The 16,866-nt window shown below is 48.4% G+C and overlaps 1 protein-coding gene across 1 annotated transcript in view; it reads left to right on the top strand.

Moving 5' to 3' along the window:
- Window positions 1-16,866, top strand: part of paplna (papilin a, proteoglycan-like sulfated glycoprotein) — a 98,922-nt gene that overhangs the window by 47,561 nt on the left and 34,495 nt on the right. Inside the window, 5 exon segments of the mRNA XM_090211710.1 lie at window positions 1,741-1,806; window positions 10,707-10,911; window positions 14,610-14,786; window positions 16,179-16,329; window positions 16,539-16,607. Coding sequence (XP_090067836.1) covers window positions 1,741-1,806; window positions 10,707-10,911; window positions 14,610-14,786; window positions 16,179-16,329; window positions 16,539-16,607 — 668 coding nt within the window.

Here is a 16,866-nt window from a genome sequence, read left to right as displayed (position 1 = left end):
ACTCCCTCCCCTTCCTGACTCCCTCCTCCCTCCTCCTACCTGACTCCCTCCTCCTACCTGACTCCCTCCCTCTACCTGACTCCCTCCTCCCACCTCCTACCTGACTCTCTCCTCCTACCTGACTCCCTCCTCCTACCTGACTCCATCATTCTACCTGACTCCCTCCTTCTACCTGACTCCCTCCTCCTTCTACCTGACTCCCTCCTTCTACCTGACTCCATCATCCTACCTGACTCCCTCCTTCTACCTGACTCCCTGCTCCCTCCTTCTACCTGACTCCCTCCTCCTACCTGACTCCATCATCCTACCTGACTCCCTCCTTCTACCTGACTCCCTGCTCCCTCCTCCTACCTGACTCCCTCCTTCTACCTGACTCCCTCCTCCTACCTGACTCCATCATCCTACCTGACTCCCTCCTTCTACCTGACTCCCTGCTCCCTCCTCCTACCTGACTCCTTTCCTCCTACCTGACTCCCTCCTCCTACCTGACTCCCTCCTTCTACCTGACTCCCTCCTCCTACCTGACTCCCTCCTTCTACCTGACTCCCTCCTCCTACCTGACTCCCTCCTCCTACCCGACTCCATCCTTCTACCTGACTCCATCCTCCTACCTGACTCCCTCCTCCTACCTGACTCCCTCCTCCGACCTGACTCCATCCTCCTACCTGATTCCCTCCTCCTACCTGACTCCACCCTCCTACCTGACTCCCTCCTCCGACCTGACTCCACCCTCCTACCTGACTCCCTCCTTCTACCTGATTCCATCCTCCTACCTGACTCCCTCCTCCGACCTGACTCCATCCTCCTACCTGACTCCCTCCTCCGACCTGACTCCATCCTCCTACCTGACTCCCTCCTCCTACCTGACTCCACCCTCCTACCTGACTCCCTCCTCCTACCTGACTCCACCCTCCTACCTGACTCCCTCCTCCGACCTGACTCCACCCTCCTACCTGACTCCCTCCTTCTACCTGATTCCATCCTCTGTCCGAAAACCTGGGGAATTTGGGAAAGTTTCTGGAATTTGCAGTTATGTTGAGAATGGATGTAGCCTATCATTAGGAGAACAGTCCAGTGTAATCTTGTTAGTCTTGGTAACCTGTATTCAGTAGGTTTGTGTGTCCATACAGGAGCTGTCTGGTTGGGCCATAGAGATAGAAAGGGGGCCCATCCTTGTATCTGTGCCACAATGGCTTCAGTGACAGCATGGGCAGCGCCGAGCCCTCTTTCTCACTCTATGGTCTGGCTCCTCTCTCTGGTCTCCTCTCTCTCTGGTCTCCTCTCTCTGATCTCCTCTCTCCAGTCTCCTCTCTCCTCTCTCTCTGGCTCCCCTCTCTGGTCTCCTCTCTCTCTGGTCTCCTCTCTCTGATCTCCTCTCTCCAGTCTCCTCTCTCTCCCCTCTCTGGTCTCCCCTCTCTCTGGTCTCCCCTCTCTCTGGTCTCCTCTCTATGGTATCCTTACTCCTCTCTCTCTGTTTTCCTCTCTCTCTGGTCTCCTCTCTCTGATCACCTCTCTCCTCTCTCTGGTTTCCCCTCCTCTCTGGTCTCCTCTCTCTGATCTCCTCTCTCCTCTCTCTGGTCTCCTCTCTCTGGTCTCCTCTTGTCTGGTCTCCTCTCTCTGGTCTCCTCTTGTCTGGTCTCCTCTAGCTTCTATCCCGTGTCCTCTCTCAGGTCTCCTCTCTCCTCTCTCTCTCTGGTCTCACTGTTGTGGGTAATGTTGTTGTTGTCCCTGTTCATAAAGGATGGCATACCTGTATCAGCCACATGTGTGGACGCCCTCTGAAAGCCCCAGAACATATGTGTACAGGTAACACAGGGCCTACGGTGGCCCGCTGCTCCAAAAAGCTCTAGTTTAACATTTGACCTCAAACACAGGGGGGTTGTATACCAGAGATCAAGCACGCATCCAAAATTACACCCTATTCCCTATATAGTGCACTACTTTAGACCAGAGCCCTATAAGGTGCACTACTTTAGACAAAAGCCCTATGTAGTGCATTACTTTAGACCAGAGCCCTATATAGTGCACTACTTTAGACCAGAGCCCTATATAGTGCACTACTTTAGACCAGAGCCCTATATAGTGCACTACTTTAGACCAGAGCCCTATATAGTGCACTACTTTTGACCAGAGCCCTATGTAGTGCACTACTTTAGACCAGAGCCCTATGTAGTGCACTACTATAGACCAGAGCCCTATATAGTGCACTACTTTAGACCAGAGCCCTATATAGTGCACAACTTTTGACCAAAGCCCTATGTAGTGCGCTACTTTAGACTAGAGCCCTATAGAGTGCACTACTTTAGACCAGAGCCCTATATAGTGCACTACTTTTGACCAGAGCCCTATATAGTGCACTACTTTAGACCAGAGCCCTATATAGTGCACTACTTTTGACCAGGGCCCTATGGGCTCTTGTGCACTATCTAGGGAATAGGGTGCCGTTTGAACCAAAACAGTTTATTTTAAGTTAAAAGTTAAGTCTCTACACATCTAACACACATTTAGAGAATGGCACAACTCCCTGGGATGTGTTTGAGTTCAGTGTGAGTCTGTGTTCAGTGTTTAGTGTTGACGCCTGTTCTTCCATGTCGGGACCCAGAACAAAGGCAAGGGGCAACCATCCAGCTCAGAGATCCAAACTCTCTCTCTCTCTCTCTCTCTCTCTCTCTCTCTCTCTCTCTCTCGCCCCTCCCTTCTTCTATCCAGGGCTGCGTTCAGTACGTTTTTACATTCTGGAACGTTCAAGTGAACTGAACTCACCTCGGCTCTCCTCCCTTCCCTTGTCTCCTCTTACTTTTCATTCCTTCTATCCAGCTCTCCTCACTCACTCCTCTTCTCACCTCCTCCCTGCTTCCTCCCTTATTCTCCCCCTCCCACCTCCTCCCTGCTTCCTCCCTTGTCCTCCTACTCCCACCTCCTCCTTGCTTCCTCCCTTTTCCTCCTCCTCCCTGCTTCCTCCCTTATCCTCCTCCTCCCTGCTTCCTCCCTTATACTCCTCCTCCCTCCTTCTCCCTGCTTCCTCCCTTATCCTCCTCCTCCCTGCTTCCTCCCTTCTCCTCCTCCTCCCACCTCCTCCCTGCTTCCTCCCTTATCCACCTCCTCCCTGCTTCCTCCCTTATCCTCCTCCCACCTCCTCCCTGCTTCCTCCCTTATCCTCCTCTTCTCACCTTCTCCCTGCTTCCTCCCTTATCCTCCTCCTCCCACCTCCTCCCTGCTTCCTCCCTTATCCTCCTCCTCCCACCTCCTCCCTGCTTCCTCCCTTATCCTCCTCCCACCTCCTCCCTGCTTCCTCCCTTATCCTCCTCTTCTCACCTTCTCCGTGCTTCCTCCCTTATCCCCCTCCTCCCACCTTCTCCCTGCTTCCTCCCTTATCCTCCTCCTCCCACCTTCTCCCTGCTTCCTCCCTCTTATCCTCTTCCTCCCTGCTTCCTCCCTTATCCTCCTCCTCCCACCTTCTCCCTGCTTCCTCCCTCATCCCCCTCCTCCCTGCTTCCTCCCTTATCCTCCTCCTCCCACCTTCTCCCTGCATCAGAGGTCCCTTCCATGATCTATGCCCCCTAACCCTTAACCCCTGACCACTGATCCCTAAGCTGGGTTGCTGTCTGTCTGTTAACATAGTTTAATGTTTGTGTCCCAAAACTCTTAGCATGTGCACTACATAGAATGGAGAGATTGGCAATGCATAACACGTAGTGTGCTAGTGTGGGACATAGTTGTAGTGTTGTTCTGTTACATCATAAAGACACTGGTGTTGTTCTGTTACATCATTAAGACACTGGTGTTGTTCTGTTACATCATTAAGACACTGGTGTTGTTCTGTTACATCATTAAGACACCGGTGTTGTTCTGTTACATCATTAAGACACTGGTGTTGTTCTGTTACATCATTAAGACACTGGTGTTGTTCTGTTACATCATTAAGACACTGGTGTTGTTCTGTTACATCATTAAGACACTGGTGTTGTTCTGTTAGATCATTAACACACTTGTTCTGTTACATCATTAAGACACCGTGTTGTTCTGTTACATCATTAAGACACTGTGTTGTTCTGTTACATCATTAAGACACTGGTGTTGTTCTGTTACATCATTAAGACACTGGTTATGTTACATCATTAAGACACTGGTGTTGTTCTGTTACATCATTAAGACACCGGTGTTGTTCTGTTACATCATTAAGACACCGGTGTTGTTCTGTTACATCATTAAGACACTGGTGATGTTCTGTTACATCATTAAGACACTGGTGTTGTTCTGTTACATCATTAAGACACCGGTGTTGTTCTGTTACATCATTAAGACACTGGTGTTGTTCTGTTACATCATTAAGACACTGGTGTTGTTCTGTTACATCATTAAGACACTGGTGATGTTCTGTTACATCATTAAGACACCGGTGTTGTTCTGTTACATCATTAAGACACTGGTTATGTTACATCATTAAGACACTGGTGTTGTTCTGTTACATCATTAAGACACCGTGTTGTTCTGTTACATCATTAAGACACTGGTGTTGTTCTGTTACATCATTAAGACACTGGTGATGTTCTGTTACATCATTAAGACACTGGTGTTGTTCTGTTACATCATTAAGACACCGTGTTGTTCTGTTACATCATTAAGACACTGGTGTTGTTCTGTTACATCATTAAGACACTGGTGTTGTTCTGTTACATCATTAAGACACTGGTGTTGTTCTGTTACATCATTAAGACACTGGTGTTGTTCTGTTAGATCATTAACACACTTGTTCTGTTACATCATTAAGACACCGTGTTGTTCTGTTACATCATTAAGACACTGTGTTGTTCTGTTACATCATTAAGACACTGGTGTTGTTCTGTTACATCATTAAGACACTGGTTATGTTACATCATTAAGACACTGGTGTTGTTCTGTTACATCATTAAGACACCGGTGTTGTTCTGTTACATCATTAAGACACCGGTGTTGTTCTGTTACATCATTAAGACACTGGTGATGTTCTGTTACATCATTAAGACACTGGTGTTGTTCTGTTACATCATTAAGACACCGGTGTTGTTCTGTTACATCATTAAGACACTGGTGTTGTTCTGTTACATCATTAAGACACTGGTGTTGTTCTGTTACATCATTAAGACACTGGTGATGTTCTGTTACATCATTAAGACACCGGTGTTGTTCTGTTACATCATTAAGACACTGGTTATGTTACATCATTAAGACACTGGTGTTGTTCTGTTACATCATTAAGACACCGTGTTGTTCTGTTACATCATTAAGACACTGGTGTTGTTCTGTTACATCATTAAGACACTGGTGATGTTCTGTTACATCATTAAGACACTGGTGTTGTTCTGTTACATCATTAAGACACCGTGTTGTTCTGTTACATCATTAAGACACTGGTGTTGTTCTGTTACATCATTAAGACACTGGTGTTGTTCTGTTACATCATTAAGACACCGGTGTTGTTCTGTTACATCATTAAGACACTGGTGTTGTTCTGTTACATCATTAAGACACTGGTGTTGTTCTGTTACATCATTAAGACACCGTGTTGTTCTGTTACATCATTAAGACACCGGTGTTGTTCTGTTACATCATTAAGACACTGGTGTTGTTCTGTTACATCATTAAGACACTGGTGTTGTTCTGTTACATCATTAAGACACTGGTGATGTTCTGTTACATCATTAAGACACCGTGTTGTTCTGTTACATCATTAAGACACCGTGTTGTTCTGTTACATCATTAAGACACTGTGTTGTTCTGTTACATCATTAAGACACCGTGTTGTTCTGTTACATCATTAAGACACTGGTGATGTTCTGTTACATCATTAAGACACCGTGTTGTTCTGTTACATCATTAAGACACTTGTTCTGTTACATCATTAAGACACCGTGTTGTTCTGTTACATCATTAAGACACTTGTTCTGTTACATCATTAAGACACCGGTGTTGTTCTGTTACATCATTAAGACACTGGTGTTGTTCTGTTACATCATTAAGACACTGGTGTTGTTCTGTTACATCATTAAGACACCGTGTTGTTCTGTTACATCATTAAGACACTGGTGTTGTTCTGTTACATCATTAAGACACTGGTGTTGTTCTGTTACATCATTAAGACACTGGTGTTGTTCTGTTACATCATTAAGACACTGGTGATGTTCTGTTACATCATTAAGACACCGTGTTGTTCTGTTACATCATTAAGACACCGTGTTGTTCTGTTACATCATTAAGACACTGTGTTGTTCTGTTACATCATTAAGACACCGTGTTGTTCTGTTACATCATTAAGACACTGGTGTTGTTCTGTTACATCATTAAGACACTGGTGTTGTTCTGTTACATCATTAAGACACTTGTTCTGTTACATCATTAAGACACCGTGTTGTTCTGTTACATCATTAATACACTGGTGATGTTACATCATTAAGACACCGGTGATGTTCTGTTACATCATTAAGACACCGTGTTGTTCTGTTACATCATTAAGACACTGGTGTTGTTCTGTTACATCATTAAGACACTGGTGTTGTTCTGTTACATCATTAAGACACTGGTGTTGTTCTGTTACATCATTAAGACACTGGTGTTGTTCTGTTACATCATTAAGACACTGGTGTTGTTCTGTTATATCATTAAGACACTGGTGTTGTTCTGTTACATCATTAAGACACTGGTGTTGTTCTGTTACATCATTAAGACACTGGTGTTGTTCTGTTACATCATTAAGACACTGGTGTTGTTCTGTTACATCATTAAGACACTGGTGTTGTTCTGTTACATCATTAAGACACTGGTGTTGTTCTGTTACATCATTAAGACACTGGTGTTGTTCTGTTACATCATTAAGACACCGTGTTGTTCTGTTACATCATTAAGACACTTGTTCTGTTACATCATTAAGACACTGGTGTTGTTCTGTTACATCATTAAGACACTGGTGTTGTTCTGTTACATCATTAAGACACTGGTGTTGTTCTGTTACATCATTAAGACACTGGTGTTGTTCTGTTACATCATTAAGACACTGGTGTTGTTCTGTTACATCATTAAGACACTGGTGTTGTTCTGTTACATCATTAAGACACTGGTGTTGTTCTGTTACATCATTAAGACACTGGTGTTGTTCTGTTACATCATTAAGACACTGGTGTTGTTCTGTTACATCATTAAGACACTGGTGTTGTTCTGTTACATCATTAAGACACTGGTGTTGTTCTGTTACATCATTAAGACACTGGTGTTGTTCTGTTACATCATTAAGACACTGGTGTTGTTCTGTTACATCATTAAGACACCGTGTTGTTCTGTTACATCATTAAGACACTGGTGTTGTTCTGTTACATCATTAAGACACTGGTGTTGTTCTGTTACATCATTAAGACACTTGTTCTGTTACATCTGTTACACGAAATTATGCTTGAGGCATTGGAATGCATAGTTGGAACATGTCGACCATGTCTTTAGTGTACAACATGAAGTTTCCACCTCCACGTCAATGAGAGAGAAGCGGCAGCAGAGCAGTGGGAACACTGAGCAGCAAGCTACGTAGACAGTAGAGTGGGCAGCAGCTACGTAGACAGTAGAGTTGGCAGAAGCTACATAGACAGTAAATTGGGCAGCAGCTACCTAGACAATAGAGTGGGCAGCAACTACCTAGACAGTAGAGTGGGCAGCAGCTACCTAGACAGTAGAGTGGGCAGCAGCTACCTAGACAGTGGAGTGGGCAGCAGCTACCTAGACAGTGGAGTGGGCAGCAGCTACCTAGACAGTGGAGTGGGCAGCAGCTACCTAGACAGTGGCGTGGGCAGCAGCTACCTAGACAGTAGAGTGGGCAGCAGCTACCTGGAGAGTAGAGTGGGCAGCAGCTACGTAGACAGTAGAGTGGGCAGCAGCTACCTAGACAGTGGAGTGGGCAGCAGCTACGTAGACAGTAGAGTGGGCAGCAGCTATGTAGACAGTAGAGTGGGCAGCAGCTACCTAGACAGTAGAGTGGGCAGCAGCTACATAGGCAGTGGAGTGGGCAGCAGCTACCTAGACAGTAGAGTGGGCAGCAGCTACGTAGACAGTAGAGTGGGCAGCAGCTACGTAGACAGTGGAGTGGGCAGCAGCTACCTAGACAGTAGAGTGGGCAGCAGCTACCTAGACAGTAGAGTGGGCAGCAGCTACGTAGACAGTAGAGTGGGCAGCAGCTACATAGGCAGTGGAGTGGGCAGCAGCTACCTAGACAGTAGAGTGGGCAGCAGCTACCTAGACAGTAGAGTGGGCAGCAGCTACGTAGACAGTAGAGTGGGCAGCAGCTACGTAGACAGTAGAGTGGGCAGCAGCTACCTAGACAGTAGAGTGGGCAGCATTTACCTAGACAGTAGAGTGGGCAGCATTTACCTAGACAGTAGAGTGAGCAGCAGCTATGTAGACAGTAGAGTGGGCAGCAGCTATGTCGACAGTAGAGTGGGCAGCAGCTATGTCGACAGTAGAGTGGGCAGCAGCTATGTCTACAGTAGAGTGGGCAGCAGCTATGTCGACAGTAGAGTGGGCAGCAGCTATGTAGACAGTAGAGTGGGCAGCAGCTATGTCGACAGTAGAGTGGGCAGCAGCTATGTAGACAGTAGAGTGGGCAGCAGCTACCTAGACAGTAGAGTGGGCAGCAGCTACGTAGACAGTAGAGTGGACAGCAGCTACCTAGACAGTAGAGTGGGCAGCAGCTACGTAGACAGTAGAGTGGGCAGCAGCTATGTAGACAGTAGAGTGGGCAGCAGCTACGTAGACAGTAGAGTGGGCAGCAGCTACCTAGACAGTAGAGTGGGCAGCATTTACCTAGACAGTAGAGTGGGCAGCATTTACCTAGACAGTAGAGTGAGCAGCAGCTATGTAGACAGTAGAGTGGGCAGCAGCTATGTCGACAGTAGAGTGGGCAGCAGCTATGTCTACAGTAGAGTGGGCAGCAGCTATGTCGACAGTAGAGTGGGCAGCAGCTATGTAGACAGTAGAGTGGGCAGCAGCTATGTCGACAGTAGAGTGGGCAGCAGCTACGTAGACAGTAGAGTGGGCAGCAGCTACCTAGACAGTAGAGTGGGCAGCAGCTACGTAGACAGTAGAGTGGACAGCAGCTACCTAGACAGTAGAGTGGGCAGCAGCTACGTAGACAGTAGAGTGGGCAGCAGCTATGTAGACAGTAGAGTGGGCAGCAGCTACCTAGACAGTAGAGTGGGCAGCAGCTATGTAGACAGTAGAGTGGGCAGCAGCTACCTAGACAGTAGAGTGGGCAGCAGCTACCTAGACAGTAGAGTGGGCAGCAGCTACCTAGACAGTAGAGTGGGCAGCAGCTACTTAGACAGTAGAGTGGGCAGCAGCTACGTAGACAGTAGAGTGGGCAGCAGCTACCTAGACAGTAGAGTGGGCAGCAGCTACCTAGACAGTAGAGTGGGCAGCAGCTACGTAGACAGTAGAGTGGGCAGCAGCTACGTAGACAGTAGAGTGGGCAGCATTTACCTAGACAGTAGAGTGGGCAGCAGCTACGTAGACAGTAGAGTGGGCAGCAGCTATGTAGACAGTAGAGTGGGCAGCAGCTATGTAGACAGTAGAGTGGGCAGCAGCTATGTAGACAGTAGAGTGGGCAGCAGCTACCTAGACAGTAGAGTGGGCAGCAGCTACCTAGACAGTAGAGTGGGCAGCAGCTACCTAGACAGTAGAGTGGGCAGCAGCTACGTAGACAGTAGAGTGGGCAGCAGCTATGTAGACAGTAGAGTGGGCAGCAGCTATGTAGACAGTAGAGTGGGCAGCAGCTATGTAGACAGTAGAGTGGGCAGCAGCTACCTAGACAGTAGAGTGGGCAGCAGCTACGTAGACAGTAGAGTGGGCAGCAGCTACGTAGACAGTAGAGTGGGCAGCAGCTACGTAGACAGTAGAGTGGGCAGCAGCTACGTAGACAGTAGAGTGGGCAGCAGCTACGTAGACAGTAGAGTGGGCAGCAGCTACCTAGACAGTAGAGTGGGCAGCAGCTACGTAGACAGCAGAGTGGGCAGCAGCTACGTAGACAGTAGAGTGGGCAGCAGCTACGTAGACAGTAGAGTGGGCAGCAGCTACCTAGACAGTAGAGTGGGCAGCAGCTACCTAGACAGTAGAGTGGGCAGCAGCTACCTAGACAGTAGAGTGGGCAGCAGCTACCTAGACAGCCACTCTGAATCACACGCAGCCTCTCTGAATCACACGCAGCCACTCTGAATCACATGCAGCGACTCTGAATCACATGCAGCCACTCTGAATCAATAGCAGCGACTCTGAATCACATGCAGCCACTCTGAATCACATGCAGCCACTCTGAATCACATGCAGCCACTCTGAATCAATAGCAGCGACTCTGAATCACATGCAGCCACTCTGAATCACATGCAGCCACTCTGAATCACATGCAGCCACTCTGAATCAATAGCAGCGACTCTGAATCACATGCAGCCACTCTGAATCAATAGCAGCGACTCTGAATCACATGCAGCCACTCTGAATCACATGCAGCGACTCTGAATCACATGCAGCCACTCTGAATCAATAGCAGCCACTCTGAATCACATGCAGCCACTCTGAATCACATGCAGCCACTCTGAATCACACTTAGCCTCTCTGAATCACATGCAGCCACTCTGAATCACATGCAGCCACTCTGAATCAGTTATTGACTCCCGTCTCTCTGCTCCCCGTCTCAGCTGGTCGACAGGTGAATGGAACGTGTGCTCTGTATCGTGTGGCGGCGGCTCCCAGGTGCGCAGTGTGCAGTGTGTCTCCCATGATGCATCAGGGCCCCGTGTGGTGGAGGACGCTGTCTGTGCGGCCTACGCCCTCACCCCGCCCACCCTGCAGACCTGCAACATGCAGCGTTGTGTCTCCTGGAGGGCCTCTGTCTGGAGCGCGGTAGGTACTGCGGTCAGAAGAGGGAGAGGGGTAGACCTGAGTGTGGTAGGTACTGCAGTCAGGAGAGGGAGAGGGGTAGACCTGAGCGTGGTAGGTACTGCAGTCAGGAGAGGGGTAGACCTGAGCGTGGTAGGTACTGCAGTCAGAAGAGGGAGAGGGGTAGACCTGAGCGTGGTAGGTACTGCAGTCAGGAGTGGGAGAGGGGTAGACCTGAGCGTGGTAGGTACTGCGGTCAGAAGAGGGAGAGGGGTAGACCTGAGCGTGGTAGGTACTGCAGTCAGGAGAGGGAGAGGGGTAGACCTGAGTGTGGTAGGTACTGCGGTCAGAAGAGGGAGAGGGGTAGGCCTGAGCGTGGTAGGTACTGCAGTCAGGAGAGGGAGAGGGGTAGACCTGAGCGTGGTAGGTACTGCAGTCAGGAGAGGGGTAGACCTGAGCGTGGTAGGTACTGCAGTCATGCGAGGGAGAGGGGTAGACCTGAGCGTGGTAGGTACTGCAGTCAGGAGAGGGAGAGGGGTAGACCTGAGCGTGGTAGGTACTGCAGTCAGGAGAGGGGTAGACCTGAGCGTGGTAGGTACTGCAGTCAGGAGAGGGAGAGGGGTAGACCTGAGCGTGGTAGGTACTGCGGTCGGAAGAGGGAGAGGGGTAGACCTGAGCGTGGTAGGTACTGCAGTCAGGAGAGGGAGAGGGATAGACCTGAGCGTGGTAGGTACTGCAGTCAGGAGAGGGAGAGGGGTAGACCTGAGCGTGGTAGGTACTGCGGTCGGAAGAGGGAGAGGGGTAGACCTGAGCGTGGTAGGTACTGCAGTCAGGAGAGGGAGAGGGATAGACCTGAGCGTGGTAGGTACTGCAGTCAGGAGAGGGAGAGGGGTAGACCTGAGCGTGGTAGGTACTGCGGTCGGAAGAGGGAGAGGGGTAGACCTGAGCGTGGTAGGTACTGCAGTCAGGAGAGGGAGAGGGATAGACCTGAGCGTGGTAGGTACTGCAGTCAGGAGAGGGAGAGGGGTAGACCTGAGCGTGGTAGGTACTGCGGTCGGAAGAGGGAGAGGGGTAGACCTGAGCGTGGTAGGTACTGCAGTCAGGAGAGGGAGAGGGATAGACCTGAGCGTGGTAGGTACTGCAGTCAGGTGAGGGAGAGGGAAGAAGAAGAAGAAGAATCAAAGCTTGGTGATGAGGTGATTATTTGAGTCAGCTGTGTCGTGGTAAGGCATAAAAAATATAAAACAAAACGTGCACCCTTCAGGGTCCCCAGGACCGAGTTTGGGAAACGTTTCCCCAACCGTTTGATGTTCTATAGAGGGTGGAAACTCCACCACGACCCTCCAATTTCTCACGTCAGACGGCATCACTCCGACACAACCCTCGACCCCCCTAACCACCACGTGGAATTTAGATTTTCGCTGATCAGCATAACACTTGTTCCTAATTCTGAAAATCACTCCGCTCTCGGGCAGCTATGACGGCACTGGTTACTACGGAAAATCATGCTCGATCAGCGCATGCTAACTTGCTCCAGCCAGTAGCCTGGAACAAGGTTATTGGACTGGTCAAACGGTAGCTAGCTAGTTGGACAGCTTGTTGTTGACGTTGTAAAGTGCCAAAGTTGTGGGACTGTTCTCAGAAATCAGCACGTATCTTGTTTTGTCTTGACTCTTTGACGGTTGGCAACTGTGCCTCGCTACTTTGGAACATTTGGCCGATAACGTGAGATAATGCACTGCTTCATATCTACTGTTCAGATCTAGAAACAGGAAGAGGGTCTAGTTTTATTATTGGTCTAGTGATCAATCCCACTGTATGTTGTGTTCTCTCCAGTGTTCAGTTTTACTAGCTACATTGTATTGTGTTCTCTCCAGTGTTCAGTTTAACTAGCTACATTGTGTTGTGTTGTCTGCAGTGTTCAGTTTTACTAGCTACATTGTGTTGTGTTGTCTGCAGTGTTCAGTTTTACTAGCTACATTGTGTTGTGTTGTCTGCAGTGTTCAGTTTTACTAGCTACATTGTGTTGTGTTGTCTGCAGTGTTCAGTTTTACTAGCTACATTGTGTTGTGTTCTCTCCAGTGTTCAGTTTAACTAGCTACATTGTATTGTGTTCTCTGCAGTGCTCAGTTTAACTAGCTACATTGTGTTGTGCTCTCTGCAGTGCTCAGTTTAACTAGCTACATTGTGTTGTGTTCTCTGCAGTGTTCAGTTTTACTAGCTACATTGTATTGTGTTCTCTCCAGTGATCAGTTTAACTAGCTACATTGTGTTGTGTTGTCTGCAGTGTTCAGTTTAACTAGCTACATTGTATTGTGTTGTCTGCAGTGTTCAGTTTAACTAGCTACATTGTATTGTGTTGTCTGCAGTGTTCAGTTTAACTAGCTACATTGTATTGTGTTGTCTGCAGTGTTCAGTTTAACTAGCTACATTGTATTGTGTTCTCTGCAGTGTTCAGTTTTACTAGCTACATTGTGTTGTGTTCTCTGCAGTGTTCAGTTTTACTAGCTACATTGTGTTGTGTTCTCTGCAGTGTTCAGTTTAACTAGCTACATTGTATTGTGTTCTCTGCAGTGCTCAGTTTAACTAGCTACATTGTGTTGTGTTCTCTCCAGTGTTCAGTTTAACTAGCTACATTGTGTTGTGTTCTCTGCAGTGCTCAGTTTAACTAGCTACATTGTGTTGTGTTCTCTGCAGTGTTCAGTTTAACTAGCTACATTGTGTTGTGTTCTCTGCAGTGTTCAGTTTAACTAGCTACATTGTATTGTGTTCTCTGCAGTGCTCAGTTTAACTAGCTACATTGTGTTGTGCTCTCTGCAGTGCTCAGTTTAACTAGCTACATTGTGTTGTGGTCTCTCCAGTGTTCAGTTTAACTAGCTACATTGTGTTGTGTTCTCTCCAGTGTTCAGTTTAACTAGCTACATTGTGTTGTGGTCTCTCCAGTGTTCAGTTTAACTAGCTACATTGTGTTGTGTTCTCTCCAGTGTTCAGTTTTACTAGCTACATTGTGTTGTGTTCTCTCCAGTGTTCAGTTTTAATACCTACATTGTGTTGTGTTCTCTCCAGTGTTCAGTTTTAATACCTACATTGTGTTGTGTTCTCTCCAGTGTTCAGTTTTACTAGCTACATTGTATTGTGTTGTCTGCAGTGTTCAGTTTAACTAGCTACATTGTGTTGTGTTCTCTCCAGTGTTCAGTTTAACTAGCTACATTGTGTTGTGGTCTCTCCAGTGTTCAGTTTAACTAGCTACATTGTGTTGTGTTCTCTCCAGTGTTCAGTTTAACTAGCTACATTGTGTTGTGTTCTCTCCAGTGTTCAGTTTAACTAGCTACATTGTGTTGTGTTCTCTCCAGTGTTCAGTTTAACTAGCTACATTGTGTTGTGTTCTCTCCAGTGTTCAGTTTAACTAGCTACATTGTATTGTGTTCTCTCCAGTGTTCAGTTTAACTAGCTACATTGTGTTGTGTTCTCTCCAGTGTTCAGTTTAACTAGCTACATTGTGTTGTGTTCTCTCCAGTGTTCAGTTTAACTAGCTACATTGTGTTGTGTTCTCTCCAGTGTTCAGTTTTACTAGCTACATTGTGTTGTGTTCTCTCCAGTGTTCAGTTTAACTAGCTACATTGTGTTGTGTTCTCTCCAGTGTTCAGTTTAACTAGCTACATTGTGTTGTGTTCTCTCCAGTGTTCAGTTTTACTAGCTACATTGTGTTGTGTTCTCTGCAGTGTTCAGTGACATGCGGGACAGGGGATCAGTCCAGAGAGGTGATGTGTGTCGGAGCAGCATCAGTCCAGCTAGCAGACACCTCCTGCATCGCCTCACTCCGCCCTGTAGCCGCCCAGCCCTGCTCCATGCCCGCATGCCTACTGGCTGTCAGCTGGCACGTTGGAGACTGGGGACTGGTGAGTGGCACAGACTGACAGACAGACGTTACAAACACATACACACACAGTTAACACACACTCAAGCTCAGACACACAAACTCATTACACACACACACACACACACACGCATGCACGCACGCACGCACGCCCACACACACACACACACACACACACACACACATATACACACACACACGCACGCACGCACACACGCACGCAAGCACGCACGCACGCACACACACACACACACACACACACACACATACACACCCACACACACACACACACACACACACATACACACACACACACACGCAAGCACGCACGTACGCACACACACACACACACGCTTATGCAATTAACACATAGACACACACACACACACACACACACACTAATGCAATTAACACTCTCCTCCTCTCCTCTCCTATTCTCAACCTCTCCTCTCCTCTCCTCTCCTCTCCTCTCTTCTCCTCTCCTCTCTATCTCTATCTCTCCTCCTCCTCCTCTCCTCTCCACCTCATCTCCTCTCCTCCTCTCCTCCTCCTGTCTCCTCCTCCTCTCCTCTCCTCTCCACCTCATCTCCTCCTCCTCTCCTCCTTTCCACCTCTCCACCTCTCCTCCTCCTCTCCTCTCCTCCTCTCCTCCTCCTCTCCACCTCTCCTCCTCTCCACCTCTCCACCTCTCCTCCTCCTCTCCTCTCCTCCTCCTCTTCCTCTCATCTCCTCTCCTCCTCTCTCCTCCTCCTCTCCACCTCTCCTCTCTCCTCCACCTCTCCTCCTCTCTCCTCCTCCTCTCCACCTCTCCTCCTCCTCTCCTCTCCTCTCCACCTCATCTCCTCTTCTCCTCCTCTCCTCCTCTCCACCTCTCCACCTCTCCTCTCCTCCTCTCTCCTCCTCCTCTCCTCCTCTCCTCTCCTCTCCTCTCCACCTCATCTCCTCTCCTCCTCCTCTCTCCTCCTCCTCTCCTCCTCTCCACCTCTCCACCTCTCCTCTCCTCTCCACCTCTCCTCCTCCTCTCCTCCTCCTCTCCACCTCTCCTTCTCTCCACCTCTCCTCCTCTCCACCTCTCCAACTCTCCTCCTCCTCTCCTCTCCTCTCTACCTCATCTCTCCTCCTCCTCTCCACCTCTCCACCTCTCCTCCTCTCCTCCTCCTCTCCTCTCCTCTCCTCTCCTCTCCTCTCCTCTCCTCTCCTCTCCTCTCCTCTCCTCTCCTTTCCTCATCTCCTCTCCTCCTCTCCTCCTCTCTCCTCCTCCTCTCTCCTCATCTCCTCTCCTCCTCTCCCCTCTCCTCCTCCTCTCCTCTCCTCTCCTCCTCTCCTCCTCCTTTCCACCTCATCTCCTCTCCTCCTCTCGTCCCCTCCTCCTCTCTCCTCCTCCTCTCCACCTCTCCTCCTCTCTTGTCTCCAGTGCTCTAAGAGCTGTGAGTCAGGTCTGCGTGAGCGCCAGGTGATGTGTTCTGACAGAGAGAGGAACCTGTACCCAGTGGAACGTTGTAACTCCGTCCCCAAACCCCTCACAGTGGAGACCTGCAACACACAGCCCTGCTACAGCCCACAGGGTGAGACATGGTGTGTGTGTGTTTGTGTGTGTGTGTGTGCTGATTGTCGATTGTCGTCGAAATAGACATGAATCTCAACCATATAATCTACAGAATACATCTGTAATTCTGGGTCTCTTCTTATTGTCCAGGGGTCCCCAGTGTATATGTATGTATATAATCTGAACTATAGATATGAGTGTCTGTATCTTCTTCTTGTTGTTGTCCAGGGGTCCCCAGTATGCAGGATCCCAGAGGACAAGACAACACACAGCACGGCGTCCCAGATCACGCTACAGGTTTGTTCCTAACTCCATCTATCTGTCCAAGTGAACTTGAGTGTCCTTGACTTTCATACAGGTGCACAGTATATACAAAAGTATGTGGACACCCATTCAAATGAGTGGATTCTGCTATTTCAGCCAAACCCGTTGCAGACTGGTGTGTAAAATCGAGAACATGTTATCTCCAAAGACAAATATTTGCAGTAGAATGACCTCACTGAAGAGCTCAGTGACTTTCGAATGAAGGCACCGTCAAAGGATGCCTCCTTTCCAA

This window comes from Oncorhynchus mykiss, chromosome 19, assembly GCF_057628025.1.
Source record: "Oncorhynchus mykiss isolate SJ-2025 chromosome 19, ASM5762802v1, whole genome shotgun sequence".
In the NCBI taxonomy this organism is placed as follows: Eukaryota; Metazoa; Chordata; class Actinopteri; order Salmoniformes; family Salmonidae; genus Oncorhynchus; species Oncorhynchus mykiss.
This window is presented reverse-complemented; position numbering and strand designations above follow the sequence as displayed.